Source organism: Brachyhypopomus gauderio, chromosome 15, assembly GCF_052324685.1.
Source record: "Brachyhypopomus gauderio isolate BG-103 chromosome 15, BGAUD_0.2, whole genome shotgun sequence".
Classification (NCBI taxonomy): Eukaryota; Metazoa; Chordata; class Actinopteri; order Gymnotiformes; family Hypopomidae; genus Brachyhypopomus; species Brachyhypopomus gauderio.
In genome coordinates this window covers 19228338-19252328 of record NC_135225.1, presented here as the reverse complement: position 1 = coordinate 19252328, position 23991 = coordinate 19228338, and the positions used below count along the sequence as shown (strand labels likewise).

Here is a 23991-nt window from a genome sequence, read left to right as displayed (position 1 = left end):
AGTAGGCGGAGCTTAATGGTTCTTGAGGCTTTTTTGTTTGGCTTGAGCCAAGGAATCCATCAGAAGTGGAATTTTGTTTCTAGGCCCTACGGTTTGGGAGATATGGACCAAAACGCAAAATGGTGCGCTATAGCGCCACCATCAGGCCAATGTGGGTCTCTGTGCTTTAGCACGGTCTCGCAAAGAGACTACACCATTCTGCCAAGTTTGGTGTCTCTGGGCCTTACGGTCTAGGCTGCAGTATGCGTTTTATGCGGAGAAAAATAATAATAAATATAGCCGCAAGCGGCAATTGGCGGGTTCACACACGAATAGGCTTCTTGGCCTCAATAGGCAGAGGCCCAAAAGGTCCTTTAGACCCCAAAATGTGAAAAGAAGCTGTTTGAGTGGAAAAAATGCACAAATAAATCAATGTGCAAAAAAAGGTTCAATTGGGGCACTAAAGGCCCAAAAGGATCAAAATAATGTGTATTGGCAAAATTATTCAGATCACAGAACTAAATCACATGCTGAGATCAGCTTTGTGTGTGTTTGTGTGGTGTTTCATGTGAGAAATAGTTTTCAGTCAGTTCCGGTGTTTGGCCACTAGATGGAGCCCAAGTACTATCATACTGATATCTCATTAATCTCAGTAATGCAATGACATTTTGGTGAATTAAAAGGTTCATTTCTGGTCAGGCAGTGCACTTTTTGTTATGAGATGTAATTGCAATGTTATAGACCTCATTGATCTGAATCATACAAGCCCCATTACTTGTCTGTATTCTGCATAACAAGATTGCTGCGTGAGTTTTTATGATTTCTCAGGTTTTTGGGTACTGTAGCGCCTCCGACAGGCCAATTTGAACCAAACTTGGCATACTTCACAGGGACCTCAGTGTATAAAAGCCTTTCAAATTGGGAGTTGATCACTTACATGGTTTATGAGTTATAGCAATAAAGGTCATTTATGGCATGGCCAGAAGGATATAATGGAAAAATTGACCAATCAGACAAATAAAAATGCAACATTTTTTCCATATGTAGTTAACTACAGTGTCTACAGATTATGCCTATGCCATTTTTGCCATCATTGGATCAAATTCCTAGGACTAGTTCTTAAAGAGCTATTTTCAAACAATTGATGAATGTGACAAAAGTATGCATTTTTTAATAGGACTTGTAATTGCAAAGTTGTCAGGTCTACTGCAAGGAATAAAAAGAAACAAGTTGCATGTTCCTAAGTGAAAACTTGGAGGAGTTATGCATGATTTTCACAAATAGCGCCACCTAGTGGCCAAATGTTTTAAAACTGCACAGCATGACACATAGTCCTGAGATATGCACAGTGGTGAGGTTTCATGTTGATTGGCCAATGGTAAGTCTGTCAAATGGCCAATTAATTCAAATAAAAATTAATTGGCTCATGGCGGCCATGTTTTTTGAGTGATGATGTCATCATTGTGTGTCTTGATATCACTTGTGCCCCTGATGATGCCTGTAAAGTTTTGGCTTGATGTGACAAATGGTTTCTGAGAAACAGTTTTTCCCATGTTATAGCGCCCCCTATTGGACAATCGTGGCCAGCTTTGACCTATGACCTCGGAGTCATGTGCCCTAACAACTGTTAAAATTTTATGAAGATCCGTCAAAGCGTTGCTGAGATATAGCTGTTTAAGTAAATTTGGCCACGCCCCAGAGCTATTGATTGACATGTCACAACGACACTGTATGCAAATGTCAAAATTTTTTCCAGGAATATTGATAATGAGATTCTTCTGAACATTTTGATACCAAACTTGTGGTGATCGGATGAAAAACCAGGGACTAGTATAAAAAAGTAGGTTTTGCATATTATGCAAATTAGCAAAAAATCTAAGTAGGCGGAGCTTAATGGTTCTTGAGGCTTTTTTGTTTGGCTTGAACCAAGGAATCCATCAGAAGTGGAATTTTGTTTCTAGGCCCTACGGTTTGGGAGATATGGACCAAAACGCAAAATGGTGCGCTATAGCGCCACCATCAGGCCAATGTGGGTCTCTGTACTTTAGCACGGTCTCGCAAAGAGACTACACCATTCTGCCAAGTTTGGTGTCTCTGGGCCTTACGGTCTAGGCTGCAGTATGCGTTTTATGCGGAGAAAAATAATAATAAATATAGCCGCAAGCGGCGATTGGCGGGTTCACACACAAATAGGCATATTTTGGCCTCAATAGGCAAAAGGAAGCCCAAAAGGTCCTTTAGACCTAAAAGTGAAAAGAAGCTGTTTGGGTTTGGCCAGTGTGTGCTCTACAGATAGTGTGTGATGACATCTGCGTGTGTCAGAAAGGGAGACACAGAAATAGCACATCTGGCTAGGGCTGCATCTATGTGAACAATATAGGAAGGCCTGAATGTGTCTATACATGATTGGGCCTGTATATTACAGACAGAGAGAGATTGAGGGTGCCAGAGACTATGCTTTGTTAATTCACTCCTTGCACACCTTGCACACCTAACATGACTGCCTGTGTATTCAAAGTATGAATGTAGTCTGCAAAGCCTGCCATAACATGACTGACATGACTGGCATGACTGACATAACTGATATGACTGGCATGACTGAAATGACATCACTGGCATGATGAACAAAAGTAATATGACTGATATGACTGACATAACTGGAATGAGTGACATGACTGGCATCACTGTAATGACATGACTGATATGACTGACATGACTTATGTCTGACATGACTGAACTGACATGACTGATATGACTGGACTGAAATGACTGACATGACTGGACTGACATGACTGTTATGACTGGACAGATATGCATACAAACTATACATACATTTAGGTAGAAGTGTGTGTGTGTGTGTGTGTGGTAGTGTATGTACTGAAACTATGACAACATATACTAATACATACATAAGTATACATAGAAACTATACATACATATAGGTATAAAGGTGTGTGTGTCTGTGTGTTTGTGTGAGAGAGAGAGACAAAAAAGAAGCCAAATATCAGTTTGTATGAGCATGTGTTAGTCACTGAGATATGGGTGGGTATGGCTAGGGAAGTGTCATTGTGAATGCTATAGGAAGGCCTGCTTGTGCCTGTATGTGTGTGTGCCTGGTTAATAGACACAGAGAGATCTAGGTAGCCAGAGCAATGTTTACTTAGGGCACAGAGATGGGAGGGGGAATGTGGGTGAGAGTGTGAGAGAGACTGAGAGTGTGAGTTTCAGCTTGCGTGCGTGTGAGAAGGAGAAGGTGACAGAGGGACTTTACATGCATTCTTATGCATTGTATATAATACTGCACTGTAGAGCCATACGATAACCGATTTAGATGAAACTTGACAAATTTGTTCAGGATGGGATTCTGAATGGGCTTGTGCATTTTGGTCAGAATTGGATAAAATATGAAAGAGCTTTAAGAATATGAATATTATATGTATCGATGCAGTCCATTAAAAAAATATTTAGCAGGTATAAGTGTCCTCAAATCCAAAATCTTTGGATTGTTTTTTGATTTCACACTCTGTAGAGTATTATAAGACTTTGCTTGACATGATAGTATGAAAATCCTAGGAGCAGTATGAAAAGTGATGATTTCAAACTATTATTAACTGTAAATAAACTGTGCATTTTTAAATAGGACATGTAATGGGAAAGTTGTTCGCACTACTGCAAGGAATCAAAAGAGTCCAATTGCATGTTCCCAAGTGGAATTATGTAGGGGATACACTTGCTTTTTTTGCAATAGCGCCCCCCAGTGGCCAATCGACACCTGGCTGGATTATGTCATAGGGGGCGTGCACTTGTCCACACCCAAGAGGTTTCGTGCAGATCGACCAATGGTAAGCCTGTCAAACGCATGCCGATCACTGATTGGCCGATTACGTCAGCCATTTTGGAAGTATGGCATGTCTGCTTTAGGACCTGGTTTCCAGAGGCCCATAGATGATGTCTGCCAAGTTTCATGTGAATCGGCCAATCTGAGTGCATGGGGCAAATTTTTGCATGTTATAGCGCCCCCTAGCAGGTGAGGTATGGCAACCTCTGCGAGCTGCCCCAGACCCTCACACGGAAGCTGTCTGTGAAGTGCCATCTCATTACATTCAAGTTTTCTTAAGTTAGAGCTCCATATGTGCAAAATTTACTATTGAATTTACGCCCCCTCATTTGATTGGCTTATACTGACTAGGCAGTGAAGAAATTAGCATTTTTGTTGGATACATTTTAAAGTTCAGACTCTTCTGAACGTTTTGATACCACATATGTGCATGTATGTGAAAAATCCAGGGACTAGTTCGCGCTCAAAGATGTGTGTGATTTTGCACATTATGCAAATTAACTCAAAATCTAAGTGGGCGGAGCTTAATGGTTGTATATTAATTGTCCTATTGAATTTAGTCAAGGAATGCATAGGAACTGGAATTTTGGTTCTAGGACCTACGGTGTAGGAGATATGGACAAAAAGTCAATATGCTCTGCTATAGCGCCACCATCAGGCCAATTTGGGTCCCTGTATGGGAATCTGGTCCTTGGAGTTAACTGAACCTTTTTGCCAAGATTGGGTTTTCTAGGCATTACGGTCTAGGCTGCACGATGCATTTTATGTCAAAAAATGGGCAAAAGAATAAGAAGAAAAATAAGAAAAATACCAGCAATTACAATAGGGTTCCCACACTGTGTGTGTGAACCCTAATAAGAAGAAAAAAGAAAAATTCGAGCAATTACAATAGGTTTCCCACACTACGTGTGTGAACCCTAATAATAATAATAAGAAAGAAAAAACCCGACAATTACAATAGGTTTCCCACACTACGTGTGTGAACCCTAATGATATCACTAAACAGAAAACTTGATACACATGACAAAATAAAAACAAGCAAAACAAAGCAATGTGTTTATTGACATAAATCAACAATCTATTTCCCACTGCAGTATAATAAACAATATCTTTATAAATCAAATATCAATAAATGTAGGTGGATGCATTTTCATGTAAAATTCAGAAAAAAAAACACTTTTCTGTGTGTCATTCAAATGAAGAAAAACACGCAGAAATTATTAAGATTTTGAGGTTTGCTTTGGTGAAGTTTGCATTGATGAAAACCACTGCATTAGGTAGTCTAAGTTGTCCTGTTCTTGTATTAATCTACACTGGTTATTATCATGGCCTATAGTTCTCAACCTATATAAGCACGATGTCATCATAGAAACGTAATGATTGAGGTTATGCCCACATGACAGCTCCTCCACTGTGATACCATATCAGCTGATGGTCTTGCTACCAGAATATGTAGACTGACTCCATTTTCCGTTTTCCATTTCTGGGTTTGTTTCTCTACTTCCTATGTCCAATAAACAGTGTTAGGCAGGAACCAGGTGATTCATTCTGTGCCAGATGTGCTTAGGCAAAATCGAGGACTGAAGGAATGTTGATGGTGAGAAAATACCACACATCCTCATGTAGAAAAGCTGCGTGTGGTGAGAACCTTTTGTGTTTTGTTGACTTGTGCGTTTTCAGTGGTTTTAACTGATGGCTACGTAGTAAGTAGCAACTACAGCACAGCCACTGATGTCCTGCAGTGAAAAGATATTTGCTGTAATCTGTAATTTTCAGTAAATCATTAAGCATTTAGCAATAAATTACTTTTCAATGACAATGAGAAATGACTGAGAAAAGAGCATAAATTTTACATTCAAAATCAGAGAAACTTATTTTCCTTAAAAACTTTTTTGCTGGATTTAAGATCCTCCTCTTATTTATAACCTTATTTAAGCTCTTTATGTATTTAAGACCATATAATTCTTAATTTATTAGTCGACCTATAACCATCATGATGGTGGTAACAAAGAAGAGAAATTATTATTACTTATTAAATGTTTCTCATGAAAAGGCAATTATGTAATTATTTTTTCAGGAATAAAACCAAGTACTTTAAATGTTTACAAACCCATGAATTACATTCAAGTGGCATTACGGATTCCACCAAGTAGCTCAAACAAAGGCGTGTGTTCCACCACAACATGGACTATCTACATGTGTTATTTCTCTAAGATTTTAATTTTTGCAAGAGAATTTATTTCTAAAGTTACAGTTTAATAAGCTTAACTCAGTATCAAAAATACACATTGCAAAGCTCAAGTACACATTACACCAATAAATTACTGCAATAAATTAAACTGTTTACTGTCTTTCAGTGAGTATACTAAAATCTTTTCGGTGCTGTTATCTATAGAGTGGTACTAAATAACAAATTAACACAGTGACAAAGAAAATAAATCTTCCAACATTTGTACAAAAGTCACAAATATAGACCATCACAAATATTTTCTTATCGTTTACATGGCAACTGTATCCAAGTGCACAAATTCAACATTTTAAAGACTGAAAACGTTCTACTAACTACGTACCTTTTTACTCAAATCTGTGGCATACATATCAGAGTTTAGGTTGACTTAATAATATGGTTTGAAAAGCAAAGTTCTTTTGTCCAAAGGTGAATTGTACAGTACAGTGCTGCTTGGCAACAGTCTCAAGTGGGTTTGAGGATGTTCCTCATAAGAAGTTTCTAGAGTTTTTGTGTTTCTACACACATTTGTCGTAACACTCCGTCAGTGCTTCACGCTCCAGTCCTGGCGTGACGTAGTCCGTGATGCTCACCCTAACGCGCCGTTCTTCGTCCTGAGGAGTGCTTCTTGAACGTCCCTCAAGGGGTGCACCTAATCCTTCCAGTTTATGTGCAGTGTCTGGTCTGCCCCTTGAGTGACAGCCCACACGGCCGGTGATTTAAGTCAAACGAGCCGAAGCACGATACTTCATTTTCACTGTGAGCTCTTTCCCTTTAATCCTGGCACTCGTGCGAAAGGGCGTGGCTTCATATGACCTCCGTGTTTAGTCTCTTCTTCTCCAGCTCTGGTGCCGCGGTGGCGTGCAGGAAGCTGATCTTGCAGTCCTGATCGGTGGGGACGGGATGTCGCTCCTGTGCGGGACATCGCTGGAACGGGTGCTGCTGAGACGGTGTCCTGCAGTGGCTGCACACACACGAGTCCTGCCAGTGTCCACGCAGAACCAGCCCGGCTGTAAGTGCCACCACAGCCAGAGTCATGCCCCCGAGCACCAGCAGGGTTATGAGCTGTTCCTCCGAGAGTCCTGTCGTCCCGCTCTGAGTGACCACCTCCTTTACAGAGATTTTAAGCAGGCGGCTATCACCCCCGCTACTTGTAACCCCACGATAGTGGTTTCCTGAGGTGGAAGTGTTGGGTTTGTTCTGAGTAACCCTGACTGGGCCACCACCACCACCACCTCCTCCTCCTTCTCCTCCTCCCCAGTCAAAGGACCCCCTGTGTGGGGCTTGGGTTTGGGATTCCTTAGCCCCGCCACTTAGCGGTACCTCACAAGTTCGACCAGTGTAGCCGGGTGGACACAAGCAGTAAAAGTTGCTGACCTGGTCTATGCAGCGGCCCCCATTGAGGCAGGGCTGACTGGCACAGTCGTCCAGGTTGATGGTGCAGAATCGGCCCGTGAAGCCCGCGGGGCAAAGACATGAAAAGCGGTTCACTCCGTCCAGACACGTGGCCCCATTGGCACAGGGGCGCATCAGGCAGTCGTCCATGTTGGTCTCGCAGCGAGGTCCCGTGAAGCCAACCAGGCACCGGCAGGACAGCTCGGGCGCAAACCCACGCAGGTCCTCACACAGGCCACCGTTCTTACAAGGGGACCTGGGGGACGTCAGGGACATCACATCATCACAAAACAAGCCCGTTTATTTGGAGATCTTGATATATATCCACAACCTATGTCAACAATACTGGAAAAGTAGCAGCAGCTTATATGATCTTTTTAACTTTGACTCATGAGATGTTGAGATAGTTTTTTTCATTGGAGCATGTTTTATGCTCATCAATTGCCTGCCATTTTTAATATGAAAATGTTGCTTCCAGTACTACACAATGTCCATTCTCTGAGTATGTGGTTTCCCTGGAAACCACTTGGGAAGAGCGCTACGAGGCAGGCCGCAATCTGTTAGCATTAGCGAGTTCTTACAGGCCCAGTAATGAGCCCATTGAATTACATGATTGCTCTCCAGAGGCAGCGAATTGACCAGGCTGTTACAGAGCTGGTGCCAGAGATTATTAGCATATCTACTGCTTCAGTGATGCATCCAAACAGTAGAAACAAAGGAAAAACATTTCAATGAGAAGCTTCAAATGCGGAGGATATTCATTTATAATAATTTATTACACGTCAAGATATATTTGGAAATTATGGTGGTGAATTAGGCTTTTGCTAATAAATCACCATCATCTCATTTGTTAGAATAACGTATGGATTCTCTCCTTTTTACGTTCTTAAAAGTAGTAACACTCACTTGATTTTATGACACGGCCCGGTCTTAAACTCACAGTGTTTCCCATGAAAGCCTCCAGGACACAAACAGTTGTACTCCCCTGCCTCGTTTAAGGAACAGGTGGCCCCGTTCTCACACGGTTCCTCTTTCTCGCACACGTGCACGTCTAGATACAAACGAATAAATCGTATGAATGACTGGATGCACCACACTTTTGGGGAGTCTTTTGGGGTGCAGTGATGGTGGGTTTGGTACCTCTGTTGCAGAAGCGCCCCACCCAGCCCTCCTCACAAATGCACTGCCAGGGCTGGTGGCACGAGCCGTGGACGCAGCCTGGCATCCGGACGCAACCGTCGCAGAAAGGTCCTTCCCATCCCGGATCACACCTGCCGATCACACACAACAACCTCAGAGGTCAGACTCAACATTGTTTTGTGTTTTTTTTAATCTGCATCCTAATCAAAACGTGTAAAAGAACTGCAGCGAGGGGAAAGCTTTAATAACCCAAGTAGCGCGTGACGGACGCACGAGGTCGCAAGAGCCGCGCGCGCTCGCCGAACGTCTCGGGTTGAAACGACGCGAGGTGAAACACTACGACGAATGTTTGTCGATCTAAAATGTTAGTTATGGTACCATATTACAGCCCGCACGAGTATTCAGTTGTCCATGGCAGGGTGCTGTTGCGAACACAAATATAATGTAGCAAATATCACGTACCTGCATTCGCCATTTTCTGCACACTTCCCGTGGCCAAGTTCGCACGTGCAGTTCACAGCAGGTGTTGGAAGCGCATCTAAGAACGGAGAAACGGGCTGTGTTCAGTCAAAAGTCATTCAGCAGTCAGCGATTGAACAAACGTTCGCATTCAGCCTTTATTCGCGTGAACTGTAACGTATTTTCCATTTATACGTTTTATTATACAGATGTTATTAACACCTTTACAGACAAATCGAGATTCATTCTTCATATTCTTCACGATTAGCTCAGGTGGTCGAGCAAGGTCATGCATCTTTCATACAAACAACGAAGCATATGAGGAATGGATCAAAATTAAGTTAGAAAGCTCCTAATAATTCAGTGTATAGGCTATAGTAATTGCGCTCATGCTACAGGGTAGTGTGTGTGTGTGTGTGTGTGTGTGTGTGTGTGTGTGTGTGTGCGTGCGTGCGTGCGTGTGTGTGTGTGTGTGGTGTTGCTTTCAGCAGCTTGTGCAGCCTAGTGTCTCTGCAGCAAGGCAACAGCTGGCCAACTACGGGGCTGCGTGCTGAGACAGCTGTGGTCTGCCGGGTAGTTAATTTGTTTTGACAAGCTACCACTGAGAGATACTTGGAAGGCTCGTGGAGGACACAAACCACTAATTAGTTTAGTTTTCCCTTGATTTTAATGCCTACTTTGTGAGTGTTAGTAAGATACAGTACTGTAGCATCTAGTGGACAAAGCTCAGTTTAATAGCCTGTATGAAACACTGACGGCAAAACTCTTAGAATATGGAGCTGCTGGGAGAATTAAACCAAACATAACTGAGGTCTACACGCACAGAGCTGCCTGCACCCCTAAACTGTATCTGCTGACGTTATGTAAGCCCTCTTCTGTACGCACATACATTTGCAGATGCTAGCTACTTCTTACACAAGGGAATATTTATGTGCCAGACATCAGTGTGAAGTGTCTTTAAAAATTAGGACTTTTTTTTTTTTTCTTTTTTAATCATCTTGCTTGTTGTGTTGAACAGTATGTGTGATAGGACAACTGGGGCTGTTGAAGCTGTAGTTGAGACTTGGTTTCAAGAGCTACTGGAAGAAAAAAGAGAGGGTGGGTTATGACAATCATTTGGAGCAGAGCTCCAAAAATGTGCCTTTAGGGGAGTTTCCCTGCTAGGAGAGGTACGTTAGGAGTGAACAGTTAATACGCAGGAGAAACCCAAAAGCAGGATTTGCATCCATCAAGGTTCTCACACAGTTTGGAGTTGGCCTGTAGTAGGAGGAGGTTCGTCGATAATACGTCACAGCTCAATTGTAGTTGTAAATTAGAGTGACACCTGAATGGATTTTCCCAGTTGGAAGCTCATAATTACAGCCACCCCAGGATTACATCAACAGAGAATTAATAGGTTGCATTTTATACAGTCTGATTGCGGACTTAACAACAGTAACAACTGTTACTGCTCAGAAAACAACTCAGACTGTGTCATGGATGCTGATATGTTAACCTGATATTTGTCCACATTTTGTCTAAAATTACTATTAAAAAATATATGTAAAATTCCATTCATTATCAAAATTACATTAAACAATTCACCTTAGAAACCTGCGATTCCTGGTTTCAGCTTTGGGCTGGTTTAAACGAATTCCACCGTGTGTGTGTGTGTGTGTGTGTGTGTGTGTGTGTGTGTGTGTGTGTGTGTGTGTGTGTGTGTGCGGTGATGGGCACGAGGGGTGCGTGTGCTGTGGTAGGACAGGAATGTCTTCAAGCTGCCACCTGTACAAGCTCTGTCTCAACATCACTGGAATTCACCAGCGCTTAGCCCCTCCCCCCACCCCCTTCCGCCGGGCCAGAATAGCTCCGCCTCCTCTAGTCTGCCAGTGTACTGAGAGCTTGTTACATAACATGTCATACAAGCATAGTAAATTTCTGCCCTGTGCACGGAATGACCATATCCAGGAAGCGTGTGCTGTAGTTGGTATTGCGTGTCAATTGATTGTCTATACAGATGCCAGGGAGTAAACCTAACACCTAACATCTCTACGGTTTTAGGTTTGCTCACGATTACCGTGTAGGACAAAAGCATTTGTTCTGTCATAATAGCATAATGGGGTCATTATTGTCAGGTGGAACGTCATTTCATCCCCAACCGAATTCTTGGGTATTGTGGCTATTTCTGTGTCAATATGAGCGTTGGTATGAGACATGATGCCATTCCACTGGTGTGTAAGCTCACACTCGTTCACAGGGGTTTGGTATGGGAGGCATTTTCCATTTAAACCTGTATTCGTGGGAGCATAGTGAACTTTGAACAATGCATGCCTGGCTTTTCTGCACCCTCACCGCAACAGCTGAAAAGTACTAACTGTTATCTGAGAGTGTTGGAACAATCCAGAGCAACAATAGGAAGAGTAATCTCTTGGACACAGACAGCTGGGAAAGCTGTGGATTAGTTCTAAACGGAGATCGGGTACCATTTAAGAATCGAACAGCCCGTGCACAGGATTTACTGAATGGTCATGGTGGTTCTGTTGTTTTATATCCCTAAAAAGAAAAATTCTATGCATTTTTATGTGGACTTCATAAAACCAGGTGATAGGATTACAAATGAATTTGGTACATTTTGAACGTAGAATCAGAATAGAGATAGAATATGTGGTGCAGATGTCTTTTGTCAATGGGCCAGTCCTGGACGCTTCTACGCCTGCTTTCTATTCCAGCAGGACAGCTCACACAAGAGATGAGTTGAAGCAAGGAGACTATCCAGGCCTTGTCCTATTGTGGCCTCGGAACAAGTGAGCTCCACTACAACTATGGAACAATAACTAGCCAGTTGCCAAAGGGACTGGATGGAGAAATACCAAGAGTCCTTCAGTCTTTTCCCTTGGACTCTCTTACTCCGTGAGTCTGGACAATGGGAAAACTGGATGTTTGGACGTGTTACACTATAAAATGTAACCTACTGTGATTCAAATTTGTCCTGTAATGATGTGTGTTCCCACATAAGCCATAGCAATTATTTCAATTGTTAGTATGTTTTAGAGGAATCATGGGAAACCCAGTGTCTCTTGTTGGAACCGAGTGCTTCGAGAGTGCTTATTATAACAGAGGAACAGGTGCTGTGACTTTCTTGCTCTCTCTCTCTCTCTCTCTCTCTCTCTCTCCTCCCTCCCTTCTCCGTCTTCTTTTTGGGGTCCCAGGGATGCAGTCTCACCCGATCACCTCTGGGGAGACGTCACTCAGCAGACGTAGTCAGTAGGCCTCATGTTCAAACCACAGTGAGCTAAATTTACTCTGGCCATGAAATCCAACCCCGGATCTCCTGCAGCCCCCCGTGGCTGTGGCCAGCACACTGGTGCCAGTGAAACACGCAGGTTTGGTTTCCACCATTTTGATCCCCGGACGGGCTGCACGCCTCCCCCCACCCCCCCCCCCCCCCCCCCCCCCCCCCACAGCACGCCTCGGCGTGTGTGTGGGCGTGTGTTTAGGCTTTGGGCACGGGTCCAGTAGAAGGAAAAGCACGGATGCTTAACATGTAAAGAGGCTGAGGGAGTCATAACCAGATCCCTGTGAAAGTGAGGATCAGTATCTGATCAGCTGTTTGCGCCACAAGAAAAACAATTTGCCAGGGCGGCATAGCACGGATCTGCCAGTTATCCCCTAGCTCAAACTCTCCTGCGCTGTTTAGCCTGGGAGGTGCGTGGGTTACTGCAATTACCCCAAATCTGTCAGGGCTTTCCAGAGGCAGTGTGCTAGGGGCCTCGTAGCTTGACCTCTGCCCCCTGACACGTGGGTCACACACCTCCAGGCACAGTGTACCATATCTTGGCCTGTCACCCTAATGACCAGGGCACAGATTAATAACATTCTCTGAGCAGACAGGAATTTCACAGCTGAATTCTCAGATGTGTCAGCCATGAGGGAGCCCCCCCCTCCCTCCCAACACCACCACCCCCACCCACACCCCCGACCCCAACCCTCCATCACCTTAAATCCACCACCCACCCAGCTCAACTCTTCATGAAAAGCTGTACATCGGGAGTAGGTCACAGCGAAGTTGTCGTTAGAAGACTAGAGCAATTAATACTTTGAGGGGGTGTGTCCCTGGATCTTATTTAAGCCGTTCGTGACAAATACACGGATACTCATTTGGACTCCAACAGGAGGGCAGTCCTACAGTCACATACATGTCACATAACTCATTTCACCAGGACTATGCATATTTCATAGTTTCGGTATTTGGATACGTTTGCAGCACATGTCATTCTTTGAAGTGCTTTCATAGTTATAAAGAGATGTTTACCTTGGCCTTCACAGTTGGTGATAAGCAGAGCCCAGCTACTCCAGAGCAGTAAAGTGAGAGGAAGTCTCTGCGTCATGGCGCGGGGCAACCTGAAAGAGAACGAGAACCTCTCATTAGTATTTAGGGAAATGCAGTGTAAACCTTTTCAAACATCTTAGGATTTTAGATTTACTACTAAGGAGACCTTTTTTTCAGTAGAGGTGAGTCAAAAAAGTGGCTGTGTTGTCACAGCAGGAGACTATATTTGATTTGTCTAAAGGAGGTGGTAAAAAAGTTGTGATGACCATTTGTTGATTGCTGTTTTCAGTGAATGTCATTTCTAAGTAACACAGAAGGGTATTTCACCATGAGATTTGGTCTTTTCAGAGCTTCTAATGAACCTACTCAGCTGTGTGGCAGGGGAAATAGCGCAGTCCCTGCTATATTTGCTCACGCAGCCCAGAAAAAATACCAAGAACCAGCAGGCTTCCCAAAAATTTAATAACAACAGTTGAGACAAGAAATACTTATTTGTGCATGTGCCTTTGGGCAAATTTTAGATTATAAGTTTTTCATATTGCAGCTGTCATAAGCAAACCTTGTTTCCACAAAATGGGAAATTTATAACATCTAGCAGTGAACTGAGAAGATTTGATTCCAAATCATTTTGGGTCATTTCTTTTGGTCCATGTATCATGAAATGTTCCCACAAGGATAGTTTTACATTGTGATTGCAAATATACAAAACAGGGGTGGGTTTCCCGAAACGTTCGTAGCGCTAAGTACTTCGTAACCTCGTATGAAACCTACGAGGTTAAGAAGTACTTAGCGCTACGAACGTTTCGGGAAACCCACCCCAGAGCACCAAGGTTCTCTTATGGCACGTTCGTAGCTGCGTTGTGCTCTTAATGAGATAAGAACGTCTTTGAAAAATGCTTCCACGTCTGGCCGCAATAATCATCGACAGGAAAGAGCGCTTACACCTCCATCCGCAAGACCGGTAAATGTTTGTCAAGTGCTGTTTTCCACTCACTGATCTCACTGACCCATTGTACATCAAACAGTCGAAACCTGACCATGGAACAGCTAGTAGACACTCTCTTAATAATTTAAACAACTATGTAAATCTTTCATGGTGGACATTAACAACAAGACCACATCACTCACTCCCCACCTTGTTTGCTTTTTTACATGACTACAGACACAGGAAGCTTCCTATAATCACTGGTTACCTATACGCAGTTTTTGCACCATTGTGCATTGCATTTTTAAAGCTGTTGTTTCAGTGTCATTCAATCTGCAATTTGTATGTCTTAACCAGGAGGAACAACGTTATTTAAGATTACCAACTGTGTCACAGTAAATGAAGTAACATTTTTGATATCTCATTCTTTGCAGATGGTCAGTTCTTAATTACTTATCCAGAGGATTGTAGAACTCTTACAACTCAGATACATGGCAAGTTATTCTTTGTAGCCCTTGGAATAGATAGAGAACGAGAGGCTCTGTTTTGGGTTGGGTTTATTTTCTTCTAAGAACGCTCTCGGCTCTTGGAAACCTTCCTGTTCTTTCCAGCAATCTCTCAGCTTCCATTTAAAGATTGTGGGGTTCCTGTGCAAGCCTTGACCAGTGATCTCCATCTGCCAGGTTTGGATGTTCCCCTGCTAAATTACTAGAGCTACTAATGAGAGCACGCTAATGAAATGCTTTGAATGTGAAACCTGATAGGAGATTTGAGTCCATAACCAGAGGCTTTGTCCCACATCAAATTAGATAATTACTCTCCATTGTTCTTAACGCTACAGATGCCACAACGATTACCAGGTAGACTTTCTGCCCTCTATACCTGGCACTCGAAACACTCCGACTCTGTTTTTCAGCTCCTTTTTACCTCACAGCTGAATGAATCTGCCACTGATTTAAACAGGTGCCGTTTTTAGCCACCTGTAATGAGCCCGAGCTAATTAACAACATGCTGGAAAAGACGTGAGAGTATCTGTTTTGACTGTCTGTCACATTTTTCATTGTTAAAGCTGTTGAGAGGCCAAGTGGGGATTTCACCTCTCTGCGTTCTGTGTTAATCGTGCAGCTGGGACCACCAAACGCCCATTAGCAGGTGGAGAGTTTTGATGGGCCTCAGCTCGTTAGATGTTAGCGCACCCTTAATGTAGGACTAAACAAACCCACCAACCTGCTTTACCACATAGAACGTCCGTGTCTGTATATTTGTATTCGTATCTTTATAATTCTATATTTACTGCGGTGACACATTTCCTCAGAGTTCGATTATATTTCAGCAAATGTGTCTGATAGCGCTGTGGCGTAAAAGACATGCTAACACTGCTTTAGGAAACGTCTTCAACCTGCCTTCTTAATAACTCTGATGCAGGCATGCACACGTAATGTAGCACTAAAAGTTCATGTTGACAGTTAAGAGTCGAAAGCAGGCAGGAAACAGTCAAGGTGTGAATAGAAAGAGCTGGTATTTTTGGCAAAGAGTTTTTTTTTTATCCTTTCGCAGCTCTGTCTGACAGTCTACACTCAAGCTCACGCTCCTCTACAAAATAAAAGTCCATTGAAAAAAAAAGAGCAGCTTGAAAAATAGGTTCAGCTCAGTGTTGTCTAATTCTCTCCAGGCTACAGCGTTGAGTGCTAATTGTGAGGCAGAGTATCCACTGACCAGTTCAAGTCAGGCCTGTACACGACTTTGAAACTATGAAATGTTCCAGAGTGAAGCTTCCTTACTGATATTTGGTTCAATCATATTTCTTTCTACAGGTTGGAAACAATTTTCCATTACTGGCATGGATTTCTGAGTAATTAACGCTAAAGAATGCTCATTGCACTCATTGCAAAAGTCTGTAACCAAATGATGTATCTTGAAAATCAATTATATAACACATGCATGCAAAAAGATACTACTCATACGAAAACAAGCCAGTCACCACGGGAGTATAGTGCATGTCGGAATTGATTATTACCTAGTTGATCTCAACATAATGCTCGTAAAACATTATAGAAATAAATACAAGTTGCTGGTCAGTACATACCAAAGCATGCTACATAGACTCCAGACTCTGAGAGGCTCTGTATGTTACACACCTGGACTGGAATAGTTGACTCCGAAGTGCAGGAGGATGATGACCTCAGGTGATGGTGCCACGCGGAGACAGGAGCACGCTCGCACAAACACACAGTTCGCAACACCGAGAGCACACACACACACACACACACACACACACACACACACACTACTCAGTCAAGTATGTTCACACTGGCATGGGAGCAGGCTGGTAGTGGAGGCAGGGTTTGTTGATAGAAATGCTTGTTGGGAGAAATCGGGCAGAATAAAGATCCACCTCCCCGCTCAACACCGCAACCTGCCCAAGGACCAGTTCTTAAAGAGACAGGCTCCAATCCTGCACACACCTCTGTTCTGTTCCCAACGACGTGAGCAGCTCACGCGTTTCCACTTCTTCATTTCAGCCCAGCCCCCTTTTCCACTAATGCTACAGACCGCACAATCCGTAACGTGACGCGCTTTTCGAGTTTTTCATTTTTTCGGAATTTTTACACATATCGTATCCACCCAAGTAATCTTTGCTGTCTGGACAGTGAACTACTAGCTGGGTGCTCCTGTTGTATTAGAAATGTTTCAGAATATTGTGATAATGAGAGCCATGCACTGTTGCTGTAGTGACAGACGAAGCTGTTGACGTGCCCACACGTTCCGCTGCCAGCGATAGTGTGGAGAGGATCGCTTTTCACCGGATTATCTCAACAATATCAAGCCTGTGCAGTGTTTTAAAACAGGCACCTACATGTTCACAGTCTGACGAAAGAGGATACATACAGACACACACGCACAGGAACGAGCCCCCAAACGTGGAGGTGTACCTGGACACAGAGGACCTGCGTTTAACACTGTCTCCTCAAACTCTTTCACAGCGGTTCGGTTTTTTTTTTTTTACATTTCTGTTTTCCACACAGGACGCACAAACCATTTATGACACAAACATGCAGCTCACGCCCCTGGGAGTGTTCTCGTGTCTAAAATTAGCACAATTAACTTTGCTCCCAAAGAACGTTTTCACCATTCTTCTTTAAATGGCCCCCTGTACTGTGTGTGCGGAGCACCTGTCAGCCCGTGTGTCCGCGCCATAATGCACATCAATCTCTATCTCGCCACTAACTGTGATGGTTCAAGGTCTTTTGTCCACTTGGTTCCTTCTAGCTTAAGTGCGTTCCTGAACAGTGTTTGGCTACTCCTCTCCACGCGTTCCTTTGTTTTGAACGCTCGGCTGCTGCTCATTTGGAGATAATAGCGTGTCTGTTCAAGCGCTTTAAGGGCACGTTTATGTCTCGCTGTCTTACAGCTGCCTCATTACAACGAAAATGGCAGTAGAAATATTATAGTGTTTGATCTGCTGTGCTCTCTGTTGAGAATTGTCTGTGCTCCACCTTTTTTAATATTAGCCTACCACCTGAAGCATTCCTTCCTAAAAACAACCACTCCCTTATAACACTTGAGTCAACGAATGTCCTAAATACCTTTAATGCAACGAGATTTTAAGTCCTCCGCACTAAGTGACTCGAGTTTCCCTGAGTGATCGCTATCTGTCTGTCTCCGTCTCTTTGGTCTGGTAGCTTCAAATCTTCGTGAACAATGCACGTTAGTGGATACAGAGACAGACACGGAGCTGGCGAGATGGGGGCGTCGTGATAGCATTCACTACTCCCCCAGGTTCCTGCCATGCGTGTCCTAGCATTGCGCCCTGATTCGCCTCGCGCTGCAGGACAATGTGCGTTCCCAGCATTATCGTGTACTTCACCGTTATCATCATGACGTTATCAGCACGGCGGGAAGTCTTCCCTAAGTCTCTCAGTCACGTGCGAGAAGCTTCCTTCGCCATTTCAATCCCTTATGTACATTGTACTAAATAAACACTGAACTGACTCACTGAACTAGAGGTTTGACGACTGCAGTTTCACAGGGTAATAAAGAGTGGTGATATATGTTCACAGCTGGTCAACACGTGTTATTATTCTTAGATGATATTACCAAACATTTAAACTTCTTCTTTTTTTTTGTTTATTTTTGTTTGGGAGGGGGGGGAGGTTGTTACTTTAGTCTGTCATTTGCACACACCTGTCACATGTCCATTGTTACCACAATAGTATCTCCGGTTTCCAAATGAAGATGTATTCTCTTCCCCTTTTACCGTATTGTAACTCACACAACCTGAGGCACGAACAGGAAACTATGTGGGTGTATGGCAGTTCATGCAGAGAAACCTGGATGTGAGACATACCAAGCCTTTTAAAGAAGATCAACTTTAAAAGCTCTCCTGCAATTAATGCTCAACCCAATTCGCGGTGATTGAAAACACTGGCTTCTCAAAATGATAAGAGCACCATCCAAGAGATGGCATTTTTGTAGGGTTTGCAAACACACCTCATCCCCTCTGTACTGCTCACATCTCATTCACAAGGGTGAACAATGCAGCAATCTCGTTATGACAAGCTCCCTAGAACACTAGTTGTGTGTCCATGATGGTAACTGTTACTATAGCAACAAGGAATGGATGCTGATTCTGTGTGGATAGGTTCCTTTCCTTGATCTCTAAACATATTGCTTCAGTGTTGGACATATGGCAAACGGCGAGTCATATGAAAGCCAGAGTCCATATTTCCACCAAGCATGAATTTCTGCCCCTCATTTTGTACCAGCTGAGAAACTGGAACAACTCTGTCCATCTCAAGAGCTCAGTTTGTTTCCATCACACGTATTCTTCAAGGTACGTCTTTGGATGTTGTTATAGATTTAAACCTATTACCATGAGCTCAAACAGGAAATGCATACACTTTTATTGAGCTGGTATATTGTTGGTGTGTACTAAAGTTAATGCTGGTAAGACCAATGGATATTGACCAATGGCCCCTGACGCTCTTAAAAGAAGAAAGGAAAGCAAGAAAGGAAAAGTGGATCTTTTTCTTACATGGCTGCCTGTCTTTCATCACATGATTATATTTGCTCACACAGAAGTGTGTAGGGATTTCATTTTCACGCTCGTGCGCAAACCTACAGCCTGTTTCCAGACAGGCGTGTCTGGCCTGACACTGTGGACTGTGAATACCAGGGAAAGTAGATGATGGTGTCTGTTGCAGTTTTATTAGGAAGTTGGAAGTTTATGAACTCTGTTTACTACCCACTGAATTGGTGCCATACAGACATAACAAGGTGTCTGCCAGGGCAACGTGAGCTCACTTTCTAGTCACAGGCCAGGCGTGCACTGCCAATGTGACGTTAGAGGAGTCTCAACACACTTCGAGTCCTAGTGTATGATGAGTGGGTCTGGATGCAGACAGGCTATATCAACCAGATTCTTGGCAGTCAGTGCTCAAGGGAGAAATGACAAGAACGTCGCAAAAATGTCAGTCGGTTAGTTACATTTCCTCATAGATATTTTTTTTCAGTTCTTTCGAAAGAAGACGTCACAGAACATTGTGGTTTCCAAAAGAACCCTGCATCCACGTGAGCAGAGATTACGGTGTTGTTTTCTGTTCAGGATTTTCAGTCAGATGCATCGGCATACGTGGAGATGTCACTTACCTTTCCCTGTGAACCAAGCCTGCCGTTATCTTCACCGTGGATAGACCTGTACCACAGGCGTGGTGTGTGCCCCCGCTCCGATCTCAACGCCGCACTGGGGCGGTCCGCTCCGCCCCTCAAGTGTGACCAGCTCCTCTCCCAAGGTGCGCACGCAGGGCGGTCTCCTTCCCTGGGGTTATTTCGGTGCGTGTTTAGCTGCAGACAGCCAGGAGAAGGTGTCGATCTCTCCTTCTTCCACACCCCCCGATCGCATTTAGACAGGGGTCAAGGACACGCACGTGCCCGTCACACTTTGCACCCTCTCGCCCGGCCGCAGTTCCAGGCTCTGACCCCTGGGGGGGCCACCCACACCCTCAACGAGTTTTCTGTCGCCAACCACTTTGTCAGATAACTTGTTCACGACAAGTGTTAAATTAAGCCCAGATTAGAAGCGCTACTCGGGCTATTTCTTGCTCAGAGATTTCACAAAAAAAAAAAAAAAAAAAAAAAAAACAGGAGCAAGTTAGCTTCTAAATTTGATTTTCACAGAATGTCTGGCATCTCTGCTGGGTTGCAAAAATAAGTTCTTGGATACAGATGCGATTCAGTGGAAGTAGTTGCTGAAGAGATTTTGCTTACAGGCATGTAACAGCTGTAATTTCATGGATTTCCTGATTTAACGCCCATGTGGTCCACTGCAGTGAGCAAGCCGCAGTTCTTGACTGCAAACAAATTTACTCAAAGTCCCTCCAGGCAGTGCACGTGTCTCCATCACAGCCTGAAAAAAAAATTAAAACAAAAACAAAAAAATCCAAAATAAAATGAGAACACAGTGGGTTCATGGAGGAATACAGAAGCTGTTCATTTGCGGATCCCCAGGTGCAGTGCATCGGCGCAGATAGGCAAGCTGTCACTCTCGGTTCCTTGCGTTCACCATGAGGCTTGAATGAAAAGTTCAAACGCCAGGAGAGCTTCGAGCTCTTGTAATCCACTGGACGTCAGAGTTTGTGCCGTATCCCTTGATGGACCTTCCTTGTCCTCCTTAGATACGTGGACTGTCGCAGGGCGAGGTGGAGACTAAACTCACGGGCGTATGGAGCGGCGACGGGACGAGAGAGTTGGGAGTCAAAGGGATGGCGGTCAGAAGTGAGGCGACAAACACCCGCTTCGAAGAGCGCCCACCACCCTCCTGAATTAAAGCAGCTGTCAACGTTTATCTAGTGGGAGCAAGTCCTCATAAACAGGTCGCTTTTTCTTTGCATTTCGGGGATCTCTGTTTTGTAAGACGAGATCGCTCGTGTCATTAACACCATTCTTCCCCCATATGCCACGAACAGGCAGTGAGAATTATCGTTCCATAGCTCAGATGCTCCATTCCCCGTCCTGCAGGAGAAGGTGCTGATTGTCCCCTTAGCTTTCCTTCTGCGTGCGGGGATTGTGCTGTGGCCCGAAGGACAATCCCAGCTTGTTGTAACAGAAACCCGCCGCTCATTGTTAGATGACTGGAGGAAGGGGCGGGAGGGGACGGAGGAGAGAGGGGCTTGGCGCGCTAAATTTGACCAAACCCAACGGTGACTTTGAAAGAGCCGCCAGCCCAGGGCCTGAAAGGCAGCGCATTTAGATGTATGATGCAGCTGTGAAATGCCTTCTCCTCTAACTGCTAGTAATCTACACACAATGCAGGGTGTGGGCTTGGGCGGTGGTGGGGGGGGGGGTGGGGGGGTGGGGGGGTGGTGTCTGCCAGCAGACAGAGACCTTGATGGCCGTGGTATTGGGTGACCCCCAGATATGCGGGGCTGCTTCCCCTGCCACCTGGCTCCAACCCCTTGTCTGTTTGTGTAGGGAACAACAAACATTCCTGGCCAGCGGCAGCCTTGACCCCCGAGCAGCTGAGGCTCGGGAGGAACACGGAGGCCAGCAGCCATCTGAAACCCAGAGATCCAGAGATGATGGGAAGAACCATCTCCCCAGTCCTCCTGGCCTGTTAGGCACCATGACTCTGGGAAGCCTCTACTCACACGCTCATTTGGCCTGGGCTCAAACAGCCTGTAAACCTAAAGCCATTTAATCTAAGCCTGCAAGTGCTTCAATTTATTATTCCCTTTTATATTTAACAATGAAATCTGGACAGTGAATGAATATGCAGATCTGTAGTGCATGAATATTCATATCTTCATGCACAACACGCTTCTAAAGTGCCACCGATGCACTTTTCTATTAATATCAAACGTATGAGAATATCATGCAGTCATAAGGAGATCATAGAAGCAATATCAGTAATAAATGCAACACACATGCTTATTCGGTGTTACTTGCATTATAATTTCGGTATTTTGCAGAACGAGATGACCAAGTGACAGGTGGACCAGTGAGCATTGTAACTTAAGCCTAACTTCTCCCTCAAAGCAGCACGATGGCGTTGATTTATGAGGGTGGAGCGTTTTGACTCGCTCACACCGAGTAGCTCCAGGCATCTCGGAACACAAAGGCTGGCGTGATGCATCACACAACGCACAACAGTTGACCTCGCAACCTCCCGCATTGGAAGTTTTGCTATTACAACAATGGTATGGGAGGGCACTGCAAATTCATCTGCACTAATCCTCAGCCAAGCGATTGTCTGCACTTGTCACATGCGACTGATTACTTAATCTAGTCAATATCTCGAGTCAGAAGCGCAATGTATTAAACCAAGACAATAAAAAGCCCTTTAATCCCTTTAATGGTGTGAATGCTACAAGAATAAGGAGTCATACCGTTCGTGTGACCACAAACACTTTGCTATACGCTATCGTTTTCTCTCCTTGACCCCTGGCTTTGTGATATTAATGAGAGCGTAAGAGGTCTTTTCAATGTTGTCTTCAGTAATAATCAAATATGAATGAGTGCTGTATGTGTTAAAGGCAGGCACTGTCCACATGGAGCCGATGCTATGGAGCAAGACGGAGACCTGCTTTCGTCCCGCCACTCATGACGGTGTGACGTGTTATAAATAAAATGACTTAATAATAAATAAAAATCCATACAACGGAAGGCAAACATTTTGCGCCATAAAACGTATGCTTGAGGGTGTCGTGGGGAAATTTGCCCTTTTATTAGAATTTCAGGATTAAAACACAAAGAGAGCTCAGAAACAGGCAGAGGTGGACATTCCAGGTTCAGAAAGTAAAAGTCCTCACCAGGATTTTGCTCAGGCTACCTGGATTGCACTAATTAGAAAATCCAGCAAGCTTGAGTAAAATCCTGGGAAGGACTTTTACTTTCTAAACCTGGAATGCCCACCTCTGGAAGCAGGTGCATTGACCCTTGGTAGATAGGCCAGTGTGAATGAAAACTGAAATGTACATCATAATCTCATAATGAACCTAATGTTACTGTGAGACATTAGTGATGTAAACATAGAACTTCTGAACATTCAAAACATTCAAACATCTGAAAAAGCTTTTCATACCATTTACAGTTGATTCAGCAACAACTTTGATGTTTAAAAGATAATGTCAACTGGTATTATTAACACCCGTTGAGAAACACGAAGAAAAAATGTAAAACAAATATGAGTTCATTAATATATGTCCGATATAAAGCATTAATGATTCAGTGGAATCAACAGTAAAAGAACTTCACGAGTGCTTCACATCCCAAGATATCAGAAACACTACTGTGGTCACCCCTGTTTTAGTATATGATGGTATCTTCTTTGGCACAGAGAATGGCAATACATCTATATGTAGGAGGCAGACAGAGTTTGGCCAGTATCCTGGAACTTATGAGAATAAAAAATGTCACTGAGATATTATATAAATACCACATGCTATATATTATAAGGCGACCCTAGAAACAATATATGTAATGAATGCCCTACATTTTCTTATTATTTTTATTTTGGTATTTTAGCTCTTTTACGGAAGTAGACAAATATGTGACAGGAATATATACAACTCTGCAAAATATTAAAAAATAAAAATGTATATATTCATATTTCTTCCATATTTATTCCATAAATCACTGTCAACATTTCTCCCAAAGAAAAATGTTGTCATTTAAAGTATAACAAAAAATAAAATAGAATGCATAAAATAAAAAACACTTAG

The 23991-nt window shown here is 43.6% G+C and overlaps 2 protein-coding genes across 3 annotated transcripts in view; one reads left to right on the top strand and one right to left on the bottom strand.

Moving 5' to 3' along the window:
- Positions 1-4861: 4861 nt before the first annotated feature.
- Positions 4862-18163, bottom strand: dlk2 (delta-like 2 homolog (Drosophila)). 2 transcript variants are annotated; one of them, XM_076975571.1, is made up of 6 exons: positions 16359-18163; positions 13330-13418; positions 9042-9117; positions 8580-8710; positions 8346-8490; positions 4862-7695 (listed from the first exon to the last, which is right to left on the bottom strand). In XM_076975571.1, exons 1-6 carry the CDS (start codon positions 16364-16366, stop codon positions 6852-6854), a joined length of 1293 nt encoding a protein of 430 aa, XP_076831686.1. In that variant the 5' UTR covers positions 16367-18163; the 3' UTR covers positions 4862-6851. The 2 variants fall into 2 exon arrangements, with proteins under 2 accessions (XP_076831686.1, XP_076831687.1); XM_076975572.1 differs by having other exon boundaries at positions 16411-18161.
- tjap1 (tight junction associated protein 1 (peripheral)) overlaps positions 8533-23991 on the top strand; it is a 64311-nt gene continuing 48852 nt past the window's right edge. The window contains exon 1 of the mRNA XM_076975569.1: positions 8533-8738. The gene's annotated coding sequence lies outside the window, so the exon portion shown is untranslated. The remainder of the gene's footprint in view (positions 8739-23991) is intronic.

What these genes read in the sequence shown, in the direction of transcription:
- dlk2 (XM_076975571.1), bottom strand. An exon ending in CACCAACTGTGAAGGCCAAG is followed by an intron (nt 9,118 to 13,329) that starts GTAAACATCTCT and finishes CTCCGTTCTTAG; the next exon opens with ATGCGCTTCCAACACCTGCT. An exon ending in GCAGAAAATGGCGAATGCAG is followed by an intron (nt 8,711 to 9,041) that starts GTACGTGATATT and finishes TGTGATCGGCAG; the next exon opens with GTGTGATCCGGGATGGGAAG.